This window comes from Pagrus major, chromosome 24, assembly GCF_040436345.1.
Source record: "Pagrus major chromosome 24, Pma_NU_1.0".
NCBI lineage: Eukaryota > Metazoa > Chordata > Actinopteri > Spariformes > Sparidae > Pagrus > Pagrus major.
The window spans coordinates 16,666,944-16,683,677 of record NC_133238.1 but is presented as its reverse complement, the minus strand read 5'-3'; the positions used below and the strand labels follow the sequence as shown (position 1 = coordinate 16,683,677).

Here is a 16,734-nt window from a genome sequence, read left to right as displayed (position 1 = left end):
ACATCTTTCTTTTTTCACTAAATTTTCACTTTGGACTTCGAAAAACAATCGTACACAGCCACCACTGAAATCTAATTCTACAAAATGTATTTTATTATTAATATTTATCTGCTACTGTGCACAAACACTGGTGTAACACAGGTTTAAATAGGATGAATATGTAGTCGCCGGCCAGGTGTAAAGATGGTAACCTAAACTCAAGGAAGTTTAAAACAACAATCATGATGTGAGGTACGTTGTTACAGTCGAAGCAGGTCAAAGACATCGGCAGGATTCATTGTACTTTCCCAAAAGGTGACCAAAAAGTGCAGAATAGGTGACAAAAAGGCACAAAAAAACGACGAAAACACGATAGGAAGGTGACAAAAAAGGTAACAAAAAGGCAACCGCAAAAATAACAGAAAGGTGACCAATCCAGTGAGAAACTATTCTCATCTGTGACTCAACTATACCAGGATCTCTACGATTCGTCTACAAAGTGGATTTTGGACGCCTGTAAGATTGATCAATATCTAAAATCTCTAAGTTCTCTAATGCAGTGTTTACCTGTGTCTGTTCACTGAAGTTTAAGAACTGCTGTTGTACCAACAGGCTGTCCGGGTCGAGACCAGCGTTCATTTGGCAGGACAGCGGCGCCTCATCAGGAATCGGGATAGCCGTCCTCCCCAGCACAGATCCACCTCCAGGAAGACTCTGATACACACAGGAAGGCTTGGAGGGAATCTGGTTGTTGGCGGGGTTTAGTCTCTGAATGGGGTGCACACCGTTTACAGGCACAGAAGGGGGGGCGTTTCTGAACATACAACTGCTCGAAGGCGCCATGCTCCGCTGAACAGGAAACTGTACGTTCGAAGTCTCTGGAGTCCTGAACATCGGCCTGCCGTTGATGGCGTTCTGGGCAGTGACGACGCCAGGAACGGGATTCCTCTGGAACCCTGAAATTTGGTTGAGGCAGGCACCCATTTGTTGGTGTCCACTGGAGATCAGCGGCTGCTGCTGCTGCTGCTGCTGCTGCTGCTGCTGCTGGTCCAGCAGCCATGACAGGCTCTGATTCTCGCTGTTTTGTGTCTGGAGTGAAAAGTGTCCCTGCAGGCAGTTGGTGGAGGGAGGATCTGCAGTGAAAGCCGGTTTGTTTGAAATATTTTGGGTGTATGTTTCTACAAAGGCTTGGTTTGGGACCAAGGAGTTCCACTGGTTGCTCTGAAAGTTGAAGACAGGATTGCCGGTTTGGTCCTGGAGGCCAATCTGAAGGTTGGTGGTCCTCATCTGGAGCTGGTTCTGAGCCATTTGGTTTGGGTGGTTCTGATTGGTTTGCCTGAGCGAGAACGCTCCGAGGTTGTTCTCCTTGGCATTGACCTGTAAGGTTCGCAGTTGGTTCTGAGCGCTAGAGTCCACCAAGGAGGGGTTGAAGGAAACTGGAGCGCTAGTGGAGCCCTGTCCAAGACCATCAGGAGATTGCTGGGAGGCGATCTGCTGAAGGGTTGGACCGTTGAGACCAGAAGAACCCATCTGAGGAAGATCCATGTGGGTCAGTTTCATCATCCCCAGAAGTGGATTTGGTTGCGTGGTGGTCATCTGCCCGTTTGGTATTTGTGGCTCCAGAGGCCAGCCAAAGTCCTGCTCTTCACCCTGGTCAAGATCCTGGTTCTGCAGGTCCAACGTGGAAAGGCATGACGGGATATCATCCAGCTGATCCGGCAACTTGAGCCCGCCCTCCCTCTGGAGCTGCTCCTCTACGTACGCCAGGATGTCATTGTTGAGAATATCGTTCAGGTCTTCATTCAGCTCGCAGCTGGTGGTGCTCATCTTCAGCAGGGTGCTCTCCCAGCTCTTCAGCTCGTCCGGCGCCACGTCCAGGGCATCGCTGAGGTCATTGTCCCCGAGGATCTGCTGCAGGGTATCCATCATGTCCTGAACCGTGGCCTCGGACTTCACCAGGCTTCCTGCAGGTTTGGGTGTGGTCTCCAGCCAGACATCTCCGGGGACGTTGACGGTGGCGTGGGTTTCCTGGAAGACGACATCATTGAGCGAGTTGAGGTTGTTGGCAGGGTTGTGTTCACAGTAGATGGACTGGTCCTGGTTCAGCATGCAGCCCAGGATGGAGTTGGGGCTGACGGAGTAGTTGTCCAGCTTCCTCTGCTTGGGGGCGGAGCATGACTGGGGGTTGGGGTCGATGGTGGGAACAACGTCGTACAGCAGCGCCTCTCCGGTGGCAAAGTTGAACGGCAGCTGCTGCCGACGGAGGTGCAGCTGTTCTGCACCTTCTTCATTTCTGTGACGAAAACAAACAAGAGTGAGTCGTTACAATTAGCTGATCGACAGAAAATTATAATGGAGAGCCACAGAAAATCTCCTGTTCCTCTATAATAGATCCAGTTCTGCTTCAAATGTAAAAAAGATTTTTTACTATTTTATTTCATTTATTTTTACATCAAATTTTTTGTTCTTTTAGGTGGGAGGTCCTAGGCCAGGGAATGCTAATTAATAAAAAGTAAAACAATAAATTAAAACAAAAAGTTTTAAAAATTGTGATGATTTGCTGCTTTTATATCCTCAAGCTGAAACTCTGGGAAAATGTGATTCGCATTTAAAAGATTTTCTAAATGAAAATAATCATCACTTACAAACATAAAATACATTTTCGTCAATAAATACATAAATAAATAAATGTAAAAATGAATAAATTAACACATAATTATAAATGTATGATACATTTTATATTCGCAGTATATCATTTTAATGTGTATATTTATTTTTAGCATTAACTTTGGCGCACTTGATGGCATATATTGATATAAAAGTTGGTAGCAAATGTAGAAAAATAAATAGTACTATTTATGTATTAATAAGCAGTAAGAGCTTGTCCCTGAAACACTGCAAACTTGTCACACTTTTTGATAAATGAAACTACCAGAAGGTGGTGATCTAGCCCTGTGTAGTTGAAGTAGTAGTAACAGTTGCAGTATTCATTAATCCGGTTGTTAACCTACGTGAGAGCTTTCTGCCGGGCCACGATGAAGTCCGGTTTCCCTCCTTTGAAGACCAGCCTGGCGTTGGCCTGGACCCAGATCCAGGTCCTGGTTTTACTGAGCAGCCTGAAGATGGTGAAACCAGTTTCTCCTGTTTTCATCACTGGAGAGGAGAAAGAGTCACATATATTCATCAGAACATATTCAAATTCTCACATTTGATGAGCTGTAACGAGCAAATATTTGGACTTAAAATAAATAAATACTATTCCACTTACTTCTGAGGTGGTTTTCGGCGCAGTACATCATGTCTGCAGCGTGGATGAAGTTGTAGCCTGAACCTTTCATGCAGAGCTCGATTTCATTGTAACCCAGAACCACCTTCCCTCTGTGGAGCAGGAAAAGATCAAGTAAAAACAGGTTCAGTGTCAAGCTGAAGATGATCTGTTTGTTTCATTTAATTATGAGAAGATAGAAAACATAAAGAAACATCTAAATCTGTAAAAGACAATCATCTACCTGGTATCGATGCCCATGGGAGTGAAGTCCAGCTTGTGTTTGGTCTGGAACAACAGCGTCTTGTTGCGGATCTCCAGGATGGACGGCGGCTGCATCGGCGTGGCAATGGCGAACAGAGCGAGCTGTGGTGGGATCAACGTCCCGTCCTCGGACACCCGGTTCTGACCATGGACCAGCTTCAGGCGGCCACGGAAATTCAGGGCCTGCAGACGAACACAGGACGGATTAGACATCGCCTTTAAAACATCATGGTTTCAAACACAGATGATCTGTGTGTTTTACCAGGAAGCCGGACGAGTTGTCGAGCAGGCAGCGGAAGCGACAGCAGAAGTTTCTCTCCAGGAAGGCCGAGTTCTCCGGAGGGATGGCCTTCGGGTCGTAGGTCATCACGTTGCTGCTGATCTCCGCTGAGTTCTGCTCACCTGCAGGAGAAGTATCAATCACTTACTTACTTCTTTAAGATGCTACTTCAGGTTTTTATCCACGGGTTTCAGTTTCAACTGGACTTACTGGGACTCATTGCGACGCCATCTTGCTGGCTTCCATTGGGGTTGAGAGCGAAGTGGAGCTGCCGTCTGAACAGAGCTCGGTCGTCTGTGTGGATCAACTCGAACACACTCTGATGGACGACGTCCGACTGAAAACAGACAAATAAACCATCATGTCTCTGTCTTATTTCAATGAAACTGCAAATTACTGTAAATTAAAAGGATACAAAGAGTATAAACTAAACAAAATAAAGCTTTCATCGTCATCATCCACTCTTTGGACCATCGTTCTCGACAACAAATTTCTTGAAACACTGACGAAATATTTATTATGTAGTCGATTTCATCTTATTTTTGTGGCTTTTGAGACAAAGTTAGCAAATTTATATTTAGTTGATTTGTGTTGTTGTTTTTCATGTCACCTTTTACATATTTTTAAGAGAAACGCAGAAGAAGAATTAAAACCGTCACAAGAAAACCTTTTGGAATTGCATGATGGAAGAAAACTTTGGGACGATCCGGTCACAATTTTTGCCCAAATTTGTAAAGTGGTATCAGGACACAGGACAGGCCAGGGCTAGCTGATTAGCATGCTAACTGCAGCAGACATCTGTTGTCATCTGACGTCTGATGACGATGTTAGTTAATTTATTTGAATGTTTAAAACTTAAATTCTGGCCTTATTTATCATCTCAGGACCCTGAATTGAATCATATCATAGCAAACTTTGTAAAATCAGCAACAATGTTATCTTTGCATCTACATCCTGGTCTTTCAGCACTAGTTTTAAGTTGTGTGTGCTTTAAACTCAGCAAATATTAAATAACAGATTTTGTGTGTTGGTTGGACCTCTGGCTCTCCACCAGCTCAGCCCTCGTTCGAGCGTCTTGTTGGCGAGCTGCGGCTCCTCCACTGTTTGTTCTGGCGAGCTGCGTTCAGGACCGATGATGCAAGCATAAACACACTCGCGCTCACACACGGTGAGAACAAGTGGATGAACGGCGCTGGAAACACAGAGACGCCGTTGTGCTGAAGGAGCGAGGTGCTGAAAGAGCCGCACCTCTTACTCAACCGTCGACAAACAAACCCTCCTTTGTCAACGCCGATGAAAAATGGCTTCAGCAGGCTTTGTTGAGTTCAAAGCAACCCTGAAGTCAGGATTTGTGAGCACGAGAGGTTGGCGAGGAGAAATTTAGTTGAGCAGTAACATCTCTTTCCTGAGTTTTCTTCTCTTAAACCAGTTTTATCTCCTCTGTACCTGTGATTAGAGCTGCTTTTATAAATAAAATAGTCGAAGCAGCTGCTGAATTTTGGGCTTCAGCAGCCGCTGTGGCCTCCACAACAAAACGCTTCCTGCCCTGATTGGCATCCTGACCCCAGATTGTGTTGTGGAAAAGCTGTGGTGTGTATTTGTGTGTGTGTGTGTGTGAGAGAGAGCTGTTTACCACGTGCACTCTCCCCAGGCTACGTTTTTTTTTTTCCCTTTCTCCCCGACTGCAGACATCTTTAACCCTGGTTCAAACGGATGTGTTTACAAGTCAAGAGTTCACAGCCAACAAAGCCGTTCAGTTCTCATCGTACACACAAACACACACATTAAAACACACACATGCAGTCAGACACATGACTCACATGTGTTTCACCCTCTGACCCGTCAGTGTGTCCGTCATTTAGAGCGTCGTCTGGATGAATTACTGAACCACTGAGACGTGTAAAACGATGCTCAAAATATCCGTTCTGATTTGATTCAAGTGTTGTTGTTTTTAAAGTTTGGATAAAAAACCTGTCAGAGCTTCAGGAGAGGACGGAGAGTAAAGGAGGGAGAGCTTCCTCTTCATCTCTACCCAAAATTGGCATCATATGTCCAGAAATCCTCCCCGACACAATTGAAGGAAAACATCAGTTAAAATGAGGCACAAGACTTTATTTGATTTTCTACCATCCAGCAAAGCTCGTTATCAGTTATCTTCAGGACATAGTGTATGTATCTGGTATGTCTTTCTTTTTCTCTTGTTCATTTAGGGTTACTTGTTCATATTTGGGTTTATTTATTTAATTTGGCAAGTTAACGCAGCTCCTGCATTTCAAAATTAGTTGTTTTTCAGAGCATAACTAAAAGAAACCAATAAGAATTGGTCAAAATAATGAGAACTAGGTGGTCAAATTTCCTGTAAATGTATGGATGAACAATTTGGGACGATCCGGTCACAATTTTTTTCAAAATGTATATTTAGTTGATTTGTTTAGTTGTTTTGTGTTGTTGTTCAGGTCACCTTTCACATATTTCTGATAAAACCACAGAATTAAAAAATGGTCAAAATAGGAAGAAGTAAGCGTTTTGGTGGAAGAAAAATTTGGGACGATCCGGTCACAAATTTTGCCCAAATTCATATTTTTCATTTATATTTTTCAGGTCACCTTTCACACATTTCTGAGAAAAACACAGAAGGAGAAGTAACACCTCTACAAACAAACTAATCAAATAAAATTGATCAAAATGATTATAAGAAGAAGAATTTCGTCCCAAATTTATATTTACTGGATTTGTTTTTTCAAACAACAGATTGAAGAATTGGCCATTTTACAAAGACTCAAGAAAAACAAGTGATGAGGGATTTTATCTGTAAAAGCAAATGAAGAAGTGAAACCTGACCCACCATATTTACTGGAGTTGTGCAAACAGTTTTGCCTAATGAGGGAACATGCTGATAATTCAAGGAGCTCATTTTCACAACAGCTTGTTCCTCCTCATGCGGACTGATTTTATCGCTTCTGGGACAGATAAATGCTGCTCTGAAGAAAAAACACCCTGCTTGAGAGCTGCACTATTTATTTTTTCTTAATTTTCTTTTGTTTTTTCAATTCTCTGTGCCTAAAAAAGCTGTTGAGAAGCCTTATGTTTTACCTGGTGGAAGCCGAGGAAGTCCTGGATGGTCGGGGATGTGTAGAAGACGTATCCTTCAGCCGTCACCACCAACACGAAGCCGTTCAGCGCCTGAAAACCAAAGACAAACTTTGATCAGAGCTCCATGTCGTCTGTTGTCCGTCACACCATCTGTAATAAAACAAACTTGTTACCTGAAGCAGCAGTTCTCCCTCAGAGAAGCTGACTCCGTCGATGGACGTCATCTGGGTGGAGGAGGTGGAGGAGGCTGAGGGAGTGACGCTTGTGGAGGAGGAAGACAGCGCGTTCGGGATGGTTCCCCCGAACATCAGGCTCCGCTCGCCGGTCCAGCTGGAGCCGTTTGAGCCTTTCTTCATGGTGGCTGGAAGTGAAGAAGAAGGCGTTTTTTAAATGCACAGAAGAAGAGAAAACAAGGTATTTTTGACGAGATGTCAGGACATTTCCAGCCAAGCTGGCGCTGACAATAACAAAAGTTTTTAAGGAGACGTCAGGACATTTTCTAACTGTGTTTGTGGCAAAAAAAGGATATGTTTAACAAGATGTCAGGACATTTTCAGCCAGATGTTTGGATATTTTATTTTGTGGCGACAAAACTGGATACTTTTGATGAGATGTCGGGACAGTACCAGCTGTTATTTGTTGGCAAAACCCCCCCAGATGTTTTTAATAGGACGACAGGACATTTTTGCCTGAATTTGTTTCTGTAGTTTCTGAGCTCTTGTTCATTTCACCTTTCACACATTTCTGAGAAAAACACAGAAGAAGAAACCACAGACAGGAACCGAAACTAGCTTGAGAAACTTTTACTTTTCTCCACCCAGTTTTCAAATTCCTGCACAGAGGTTTAAAAACAGCTGATTATGTTTACAAAAACATCTTGTGAAATGGGAGAATCTTGAAGTGAGAAAAACAGAAAAGAGGAACGACAACATCTCGTTCCATCAGGGCGGAGCTGCCTGATGTTTCCTGTCGTCTTACGACACCATCACTCAACTCTTCCTCCTCTTCCTCTTCCTCCTCTGGCACCTATAGAGCTGCTCTTATCAAAAGAGAAAAATAACTGCCCCGAGCACCTTAAAATATCCTCTCAGAGAGGAAGCAGGTGGATTTAGAGAGGAAACCAGCTTAAAAAACGATGATGGACGAGGAAAAGAAGCTTAATTATCAGCAGAAAATCAGCTTCAGTCTGTATTTTGGTATATATTTCATCTTCTACTCGATTATTGACCAAATTTAGACAATGAAACATGCTTTACCGACATTTAGAGAAAACACAGGGGATGAAGGCGGTAATTAGTCGAGGAATTACATCTGATGGATCGTATTAAATTCAAGTACAAAGTTTCCTTGAAGTTTTGTGCCGTCAGACATTTTTAAAGATCCTATTCCAGAGAAAAACTTGAGCCTGTCACATATAATCACTGTAAGGAACTGAAATATGCTCTACATAAAACATTTCCAGGGAGTTAGATCTTATAATCAGAGGGTTATTATCCGGTATCTCCAAATTATACACAAAATTCTTTTTATAATGGGTTTGTTGGAGAAGACGCTGCGTGTTTCCATCGGCGGCCATCTCATTTAGGAACAAAACTATTAGAAAAACCAGCCTGATCCAGATCGATCTGAGCCTCTCCGACAGCGTCTGAGGCCCTCGCCGACCACTTCACATGATCCCTGTCTTCCAAAATGGCCGACACCCCGCTGTGCTCGGTCCGCGAGGGAAACGCCGAGGCCAACGGGTAATTTTGTGGCTCTGCCTGTTATCCTCGTTTGGCCTGGACGTTTTTAACAAGGACGGGGCTGAGCCAGCCTCTGTGCACTGTGTGTGTGTGTGTGTGTGTGTGTGTTACTGTCATTGCATGAGTATCAGACTACAGTTTGAAGCATTACGATTGGTTTCAGAGCTTTTCCTCTCTAAACCAGCAGCCTGCATTGCGTCTAGGCCTTCTGCTGCTTGTCGGATTAATCTACTGATTATTTTCAGGATTAATTAGTTAATTTTTGGTCTTAATATCCATCACAAGTTCACCAGCCAACTGTCCAAAACCCGAAGAATATATATTGACAAGCAAAAGATAGCTTAGCTTAGCATAAAAAGTGGAAACAGTTTGAAACAGCTAAGGGAAACATTGTTGGTAGAGAGAATACAGAAAAGCAGCGAGGGCGTGGGCATTAAAATGGACAATTAAAGCAACATTATGTAGGCCTAATGTAGGCAAACGGACGCCTAAAACTTGATATTTTAGGCTGCTATTACTAGCAGGACAGCTAGCAAGCTAATAACGATACACGGGTATCGGTCATGCTAATTGCCGCAGGGGAAAACAGCATGTAAAGTGTTTTCTATGATCTTTGTGTTTTAACTACTGTTCTGGTAAAACTATTAATAATATGACCCTGAATTTGGACAACACATTATTGGCCACCATTTTGATAATCGATTGATCTTTTTCGATCATCTTTCAAGAGAAAAAGTGAAATATTGATTGGTTCCAGCTTCTTAAATGTGAGGATTTGCTGCTTTTCATCCTCATATTTGTGGATGGTGTTGAAGTAGTTGTTAGAGACAGCTATTGTTTGGTTTTAATAAAAAACAGCATGAATAATTTCATGTGTTTCTGTCAAGTTTGAGCTGCAAGCATAAATTACTGTTTTTGTGGATGGAGTCTGGAGGCTGTGAGGAGAGCGATGTAACGGCTGATTCTTGTTCGGGTGTGTTCGAGCTTGTTTTGGTGTGAGATGCTGTGCGACAGCTAGTGTCATCTCTCTTGAACCTTTAACTTTTGGCTGTGTTTACTTTATATTTCTGTATCAACTTCCATCTGCTCTCACTTTACATACATTTTATGCACTATAGTCTTTTGAGTTCTGTCTTTTTCACTCCCTTTTTATGTTAATCTACATGCTGGTATTGCATCAATAGGAGAATTCTTGGAGCCTGAGCTTGCAGGGTGGCAAACCTCCAATATGTGTGAAACAAGTGAAATGCTGCTTTGGGACTATGAGTGGTTGGCAGCACCATTAATCAAATTAAACAAAACAGGCAGTGTGAGAGTCGCTGGTGTAAATCAGCACAAGAGGGCACCTCAGAACCATAAATAAATAAAGAGTTTTTTTTGTTTTCTTCTGCTGATTTACGGCTCCTGCCAAACAAAATCAGTCTTGGTTCTTTTTCTCCCGTCTCGTTTCAAACAAGCTCCTTGGCTGTTTGGTGTATTTTGGTATTTGCACCAGCTGTTTCTCAACCCAAATTAAGTGTTCTCTTCATATTTTTATGGCTCGTGGTGCATCTCTGTTTGGGTTGCTTCAGTTGCCTAAATACCTCTGGCATTTGAATTTCCTGCCACAGATCGAGATTTAGTTCTTTAGTATGAAACTCTCAGCTTCTAAAATGTGATGCAGATACACCGGGAGGAGATTTAAAGACTTTCTCTGTGCTTTAGTGTGTTTAACCAACCCATCTGGTTTGGTTGTCCCCTGGCATGTTCTCGTCTTTGTACCAGGCTGCAAAGCAAATCTCAAATTATCTGAATCCGTTGGTCCTTTTATGGATTTAACCAGACTGTACTCTCTCCTTTTGGCTCTTTCATGAGTGTTTTTGATGATTTGCCGATCTTTGTGTTTGTTACTTTCACTGGAACCAACTATGGACCAACCGGAGTCTGAGCTTCCTTTATAGAAGTTAAAGCAATAGTTACACATTGACAACAACTTTAAACGTCCATGCCACGACATTTTGGAGCCAAATAATGTACTTTTTACTCCACTACATTTATTTGCTAACTCTAATTATTAGTTACTTTGCAGATTACATCTTGCATCAGAGCCAAAGTAGCACATTTTTAAATTGCCAGTGTTTCAGTCGTGCGTCAAACTCAACAACAAAAACTGTCTTCTCTTATTCCCAAATGTCCACTAGATCCATTTAAAGTCACATATTTAGTCCAAAACACAGTACTTCATAAATGAATGGTGAGAAAAACAAATAAATAACTCAGTGTATTCAAACTCCTAATCTTAACGCCAGAGGCATTTACAGTTTATCATCTTATAACCCTTTAAATAACCACAAAACCATGTCTGTACTCCAAATGGTTCAACAACAGCCCTGAATTTACTTTGGGCTCGTCTGGGATACACGTTTAGGATCATTTTACATACATTCCCAGGAATAAGAACAGGTTCAACAGAGAAAGACAATAAAAAGGATGGAACAAAAGGAGTCTAATCTCACTGAGATTTCTGTAGATTAAAACTGTGCGTCCAAGCGAAAACTTGTGTTTAATCAAACTGAGTGTAAGAGTTTATATGACCTGAACCTCTCACACGTTATGAAATGTGCCAACATGCAAGTTTAAATAACAGCTTCATGTTAAAACAGACTTCTTCTCATTTTTAATCCCATGCTCCTTTGCTCCCCCTCCTCTCGGGGAGTTTCAGCCGTCCGCCATGCCAAATGTTTGACTGCTCCCACGGCACGCTCTGCACGGCGTTTAACATGATTTATGGCAAAACACAACAGCGCCAATCGATTTCATACGCTCTCACATTTCATGAATTTAAATACTGAATCCTCTTTTGTTTTGCAGGCCTACAGCAGCGTTTAGGTGCACACAAGCTGTTTTTATTTTACTGTTTATTTATCCAAGTGAGATTAGCTGAGCTCATGCACTCCCTCTCAGCAAATCCCTTTGCAAAGATTCCCACCTGGGAGCTTCCTGCGACAGCCACAGTCTCCGGCTCTTAACCACTGGAAGCTTCCCAGTTCAACCACAGATGTTTAGCAGCTTTAGTAGAGCAGGTTTTTTGTTTTTTTTACCAGCTAAAAGCAAACCCAAAGATGTTTAATTTACTTTTGTTTATGTAAAAGAAATGCAGGAAGTTCTCACGTTATCAGAAGCTGGAACCAGTAACTGTTTGAAAAATGGCAGAAAAAATACGTTAATTGTCAAAATAGTTGCTGATTTATGTTTATTTTAGAGCTGCAATGCTGATTTGAATTAATCACCAACTATTTTGATAACCTATTAATAGGTTTGAGGAATTTTTAAAAAGAAAAATTCTCTGATTCCAGCTCGTTAAATGTGAAATTTTTCTATTTTCGTTAAATGTGAATATAATCAAGAAACAATCAACAGATTAATCGACAATGGAAGCAATTATTAGTTCTTTTGATCCACCAATCAATTAAATCAACTTGGTTGGTTGAAAAATATTGGCCAAAAATAACCAGGTCTAGTGGATTTAAATATGTTTTAAGCCCAAAGCCATGTCTTCAAACTGCTTATTTTTATCCAAAAACCCCAAAACTCTTAATTTACTGTCATAAATGACAAAGAAAAGCAGCAAATCCTCACATTTATTTTCTAAATCTGCTACCACAGAAAAAGAAGCCAGTAAAAATGAGTCCAAAGTGTCTTATAGTCAGGGTGGTCTAATATAAACTCCACCTGGAAACTCATTAGTTCCTGATCGCAAAGCGTGCTGAGGAGTAAAATCACCTGGTGTAGCGATGCGTTGCAAATAAAAACCGCCAGGCTCTAAATCACATGGTTTGACATTGTTTCTGTAACCCGACCTCAAACAAACATTCCCTCACAATGCAGAAATGACAGGCGACGCTTACATCTAGCTTCTCAGGAAGATGACACATGAAGACTGGAGCTTCAAATTTAGATAAAATCCAAACCGATACTTGACAAGACGGAGCTTGAGTTCTTTGTTGACAAAATGAGACACTTTTTGCTCATTTCTAAAGGCTGGGTGATGATTAAAAGTGCAAATATGGAACAGTTGTCCATAAACATAACACAAACAACATGTGGTGTGTGTGGGTTGTTCACAAATATTGAGTAAAGATGTATGTTACTCAAAACTAGACACAAGAATTTCTTAAGAGTGTGCGTCTTTGTCTTTGGTTTCACTGTTGCCTTAGTGTGGTTTTGCTGTAAGTGTGTGTGTGTGTGGAGGGCGAGGGGGGGGTCTGTCCGGGCATGCTCAGAGTTAACACACTCATAGCTGGAGGCGATCTGGATCAGTGGTTCAGCGTCTCAGTGCAGCAACAATGAGCTATTTTAGTATCAAGAACAACAGGGTGAGACCGGAGATAGATGAGAGAGAAATGCGAGGTATAAATAGAGAAAGTGCGAAACTGTCCAACAAAATTAGAAGCGAGGACAAAAGACAAAAAGAACAAAATATCAAAACCAAGCGGTAAGAAAAAATAAAAATCCAGCGGACCGACGTAGGTGCCCTGGGGAACTCCCAGCTCTTCTCTGACGTGGTAAAAACCCACTTCATTCACCCCTTTACCCCCGAGGCTGAGGTTTTAACAAGTAACAGCTGAGTTCTACCAAACTGCCAGAACCCTCGTAAAACAGGAGAAACCCCCAAAACCACCTCCACCCCCTCCATCTCCTCTTCTTCTTCTTCTCTGGCTGTCTAATGAAGAGGGACCCTGGGGCACTCAAAATACCCCCGCCCCTGATTTATTTGTACTGTACACAGATCAAAAAAACTTTCCGGTTGGTGCCAAGACGCCCTCTCTTCCCCCCTCTTGTTTCTCAGATAGTTTGACAATAACTTTATGAGGCTATAATGAAGTTAAAAGTGTTTCTGGTAAGCACTTCTGGTTCTGCACAGGTCACTAATGGTATCAACAACTATTCAAGAAAGAGATTTTAAGCTCTTGGTACTTTTACCTCAGATACTTGAGGTATATTTAGCTGATTATACCATTCTGTACAGGTACCCAACAGTACCTTAAACCAAGCCGGTGAGGAAAGACCAGTTATCTCCTAGTTAACTTATTAATTACATGAAGATGTCGATGAAGTTGGCTGATGCTTCGTCATTAATGCAGGAGGGTTCAACTCTCCGTGAGCACAGCGCAGGTTGAAGGCATGCTAACGTTAGCTACAGCTGTTGCAGAGGACATGGCTAGACACTATCAAACATGGTACAGCCTTCAGCTTTTAGATATATTTTATATTTGACTAGGTGTGTCTTCAGGTGAAACATGTCGCTCTGGTCACATTTATTTACATTACAAATACTGCTGCCAGTGTTGACTGACTCACTGTGATGTCTCGCTCTCTCTCTTTCTCTACATAAGAATTTTGGCATCAGTCTGTATTACAGATGTAACACGTACCAGGTTTGGTACCCAACCCTCGTTTCCAAGTGGTATTATTGTTAGCGCTGCTTTTGCAAAGTCCACCAGGAGGTTTTCTGTTTTCATCAGAGTAGCTAAAAACAACACAGGACAAAAACAGAGTTTATGTTTTTCATTTAGTCTAGAATTGAAGCCTGAAAGCAAATGTTTATGGGGTGACAATCTAAACGCTGATGGTGTCATTATTCTATAACCATTACACTGTGCGATCGACATTTACTACATAATGATACGTTAAAGCAAAAACTTGTTTATTGCCAAATTAATGAGAATAATTGGCAGTTACAGCCCACAAAGGTTTCCTAAAGATCCGTTATGTTGACAACAGAACCTCAGGGGAACCATCTTTTTTCTTCTCTATACCACAGAAACCCACCCCGTGTACTTGATGACCTCCGTCATAAAACTCACAGTACATGAAATCATTTGAGGCTGCTGCAGCCCCTCCACCTCCTCCACCTCCCACCACCATTTCTCTTTTCTATCATACTTGCGAACACGCCTCCCTCCCCTCTCCGTCCCTCCATCTCCCAACACCCACTCCGAAGCACTTTGCGGTTTCTGTCGACTTTGAAACCCAAGAGCTGAATGGAGTCATTGTTCTTCATCCCTTTGGACTGCAGGATGGAGGAGGGAGGAGGAAGGGTGACAGGAGATCAGCATCACCGACACTCTCTCGCTCTCTCTCTCTCTCTGTTTCACTCTTAGTTTAGCTCGCTCTCCCTCTCTCTGATCCGCTCGCTGCAGGTTTGGACATGAACGTCGAGGACTTTTTAGAGAAAAGGTCTTGTCTGGTTTGGAAATCGAGACGGGTTTCAGATTCAGTGTTTCTCCGTTTGCTGTGTGTTTTTAACATGCATCACATGTAGTTCCCTGTTATGTTACTGTCCCTTTGATCAAGGACATTTTGTTTTACTCACAGAGTACAGACCACAAACTGCCATTATTTGTCCATTAGGGGGAGCTGTAATAATCTGTCATACTGAAATACTTCCTGCTTGTGCTTGAGATATGTTTAGAAATGTGAAATGTAAGCATCTCATTGTACTAGGACATTGATCACTACCGGATTTAAAATGAATGTAATGAATTTGATCATTTTTGATCATTTAATTGCTGTTTTGGTGTGTGGATACCTCTCTAATAAAGGGTTTGATATAACTCAATCTTAAAATGATCAGAGACCAATAAAACGTCTATAATGCTGCAGTGTTTTTACAAATGCTCCATCATAAATCTTGAATGCAACTATTTCCAACATGTTTCTTCATTTTCAAGCTGCCCTGGTTCTCCTGGAAATCTGTTATCTCAGTTATCTCAGGACACTTTTTGAATGGAGCAGTCGACCTGTGTTGTATTCTTAGAAGTAGAGTTTATTTCAATAACAAATCTTCTTCAGCAAACTTTCTTTCAACAACTAAGACAAGTAACCGTGACTATATCAATATGTAATATTGTGACAAAGAATGACGAGACTAAAATGTCATGTTCATGTTACAATCAGAAGCTGCATTCTCATCCATCAACTGAGAGGATAAAACTTTACAAAGTAGAATAATATGACTTTAATGACAAAAAAATAATGATTTGTACTAGAGTACATTAACTGAAATATACATAAATATGTATATGACACTAATATCAGGATAGTAAATTGGGGTTAGACTACAGCATCTGGATTAGTGAAGATCAACAGATGATTGGTTTTATGCTCTGACACTTCTTTACAAAGATGGGGGTAATTTAAAACACTAGCTGGACTTTGGTAGGGTTTGTCGGTTAGTGTTAGATAAGTTCAAATAATATTAAACTAAAACAAAGATTTAGAGTTCAACAAATAATCCCAAACAAATAATTTGTTCCAAAGCTTCTCTAATCTGTCCAGAGTGAAGCCTCTTCCCAAACAAATCAATACAGGATCTCTGACAGATTAAATAAAGCCAACATCTCCGGTACCAGTCAGCTGAGTCTTCATGCACACATGAGAGTCTGGAAGTGCAGCTGTAGGCTAACACTAAGCTAGCTGTGTTGTCTTTGAGTGTTGTTCAGATATTTAATTTTTTGATCAGTTTCCCCCCCTTTTGACGCCTGTCAGTCATCTTGACAAGTTGCCATCAATCAACACAAAGCCCTGAAATCTGATGTGACACTAATCTTCTTTTTGTTTTCTTGCTGCACTCCTCTTCACTTGTTGTTACTGTGACTTCCTGCTCTGCGGCCAAAAGTTTCACTTTGATAACCACAACTATTTCACTGACGGCCGCGCCCAAATGTCGAGCCGGCAGAAAACCGTAAACAACCGACGTCCTCACTGCGACTGAAATAACAATTAGAGACTGTCAGAGAAAAATACAACCTGTTTGTTCATGCTTTTAATGTGAAAAGGTGTCAAACTGCAGGTTTTTATTTATAGACTGTCCTCAGGCTGTACAGTCAGTTAGCTGCAGGCCTGATGCTGAATCCTGCTGTCAGACGCTTCCTGGAAAAATCTGTCAAAATGCAGAACGACACACACGCACACACACACACACACACACACACACGCTGCTCCGACCCTGAACCTGCTCTTCCTACATCAGCTCCGACCTCTGACCTCTGGCATGCTACGATAAGGCTGAGTCTGGTGGAGACGTCTCAACGTTTACATTCCTCTGTCTGAACGGCGGGTCACCCTCG

At 41.9% G+C, this 16,734-nt stretch overlaps 1 protein-coding gene across 1 annotated transcript in view; it reads right to left on the bottom strand.

Moving 5' to 3' along the window:
- Positions 1 to 16,734, bottom strand: part of ahr2 (aryl hydrocarbon receptor 2) — a 69,788-nt gene that overhangs the window by 4,263 nt on the left and 48,791 nt on the right. The window contains exons 3-10 of the mRNA XM_073495460.1: positions 7,055 to 7,242; positions 6,882 to 6,971; positions 3,999 to 4,125; positions 3,771 to 3,910; positions 3,489 to 3,691; positions 3,248 to 3,357; positions 2,991 to 3,132; positions 547 to 2,272 (exon numbers count right to left, since the gene is read on the bottom strand). Coding sequence (XP_073351561.1) covers positions 547 to 2,272; positions 2,991 to 3,132; positions 3,248 to 3,357; positions 3,489 to 3,691; positions 3,771 to 3,910; positions 3,999 to 4,125; positions 6,882 to 6,971; positions 7,055 to 7,242 — 2,726 coding nt within the window. The remainder of the gene's footprint in view (positions 1 to 546; positions 2,273 to 2,990; positions 3,133 to 3,247; positions 3,358 to 3,488; positions 3,692 to 3,770; positions 3,911 to 3,998; positions 4,126 to 6,881; positions 6,972 to 7,054; positions 7,243 to 16,734) is intronic.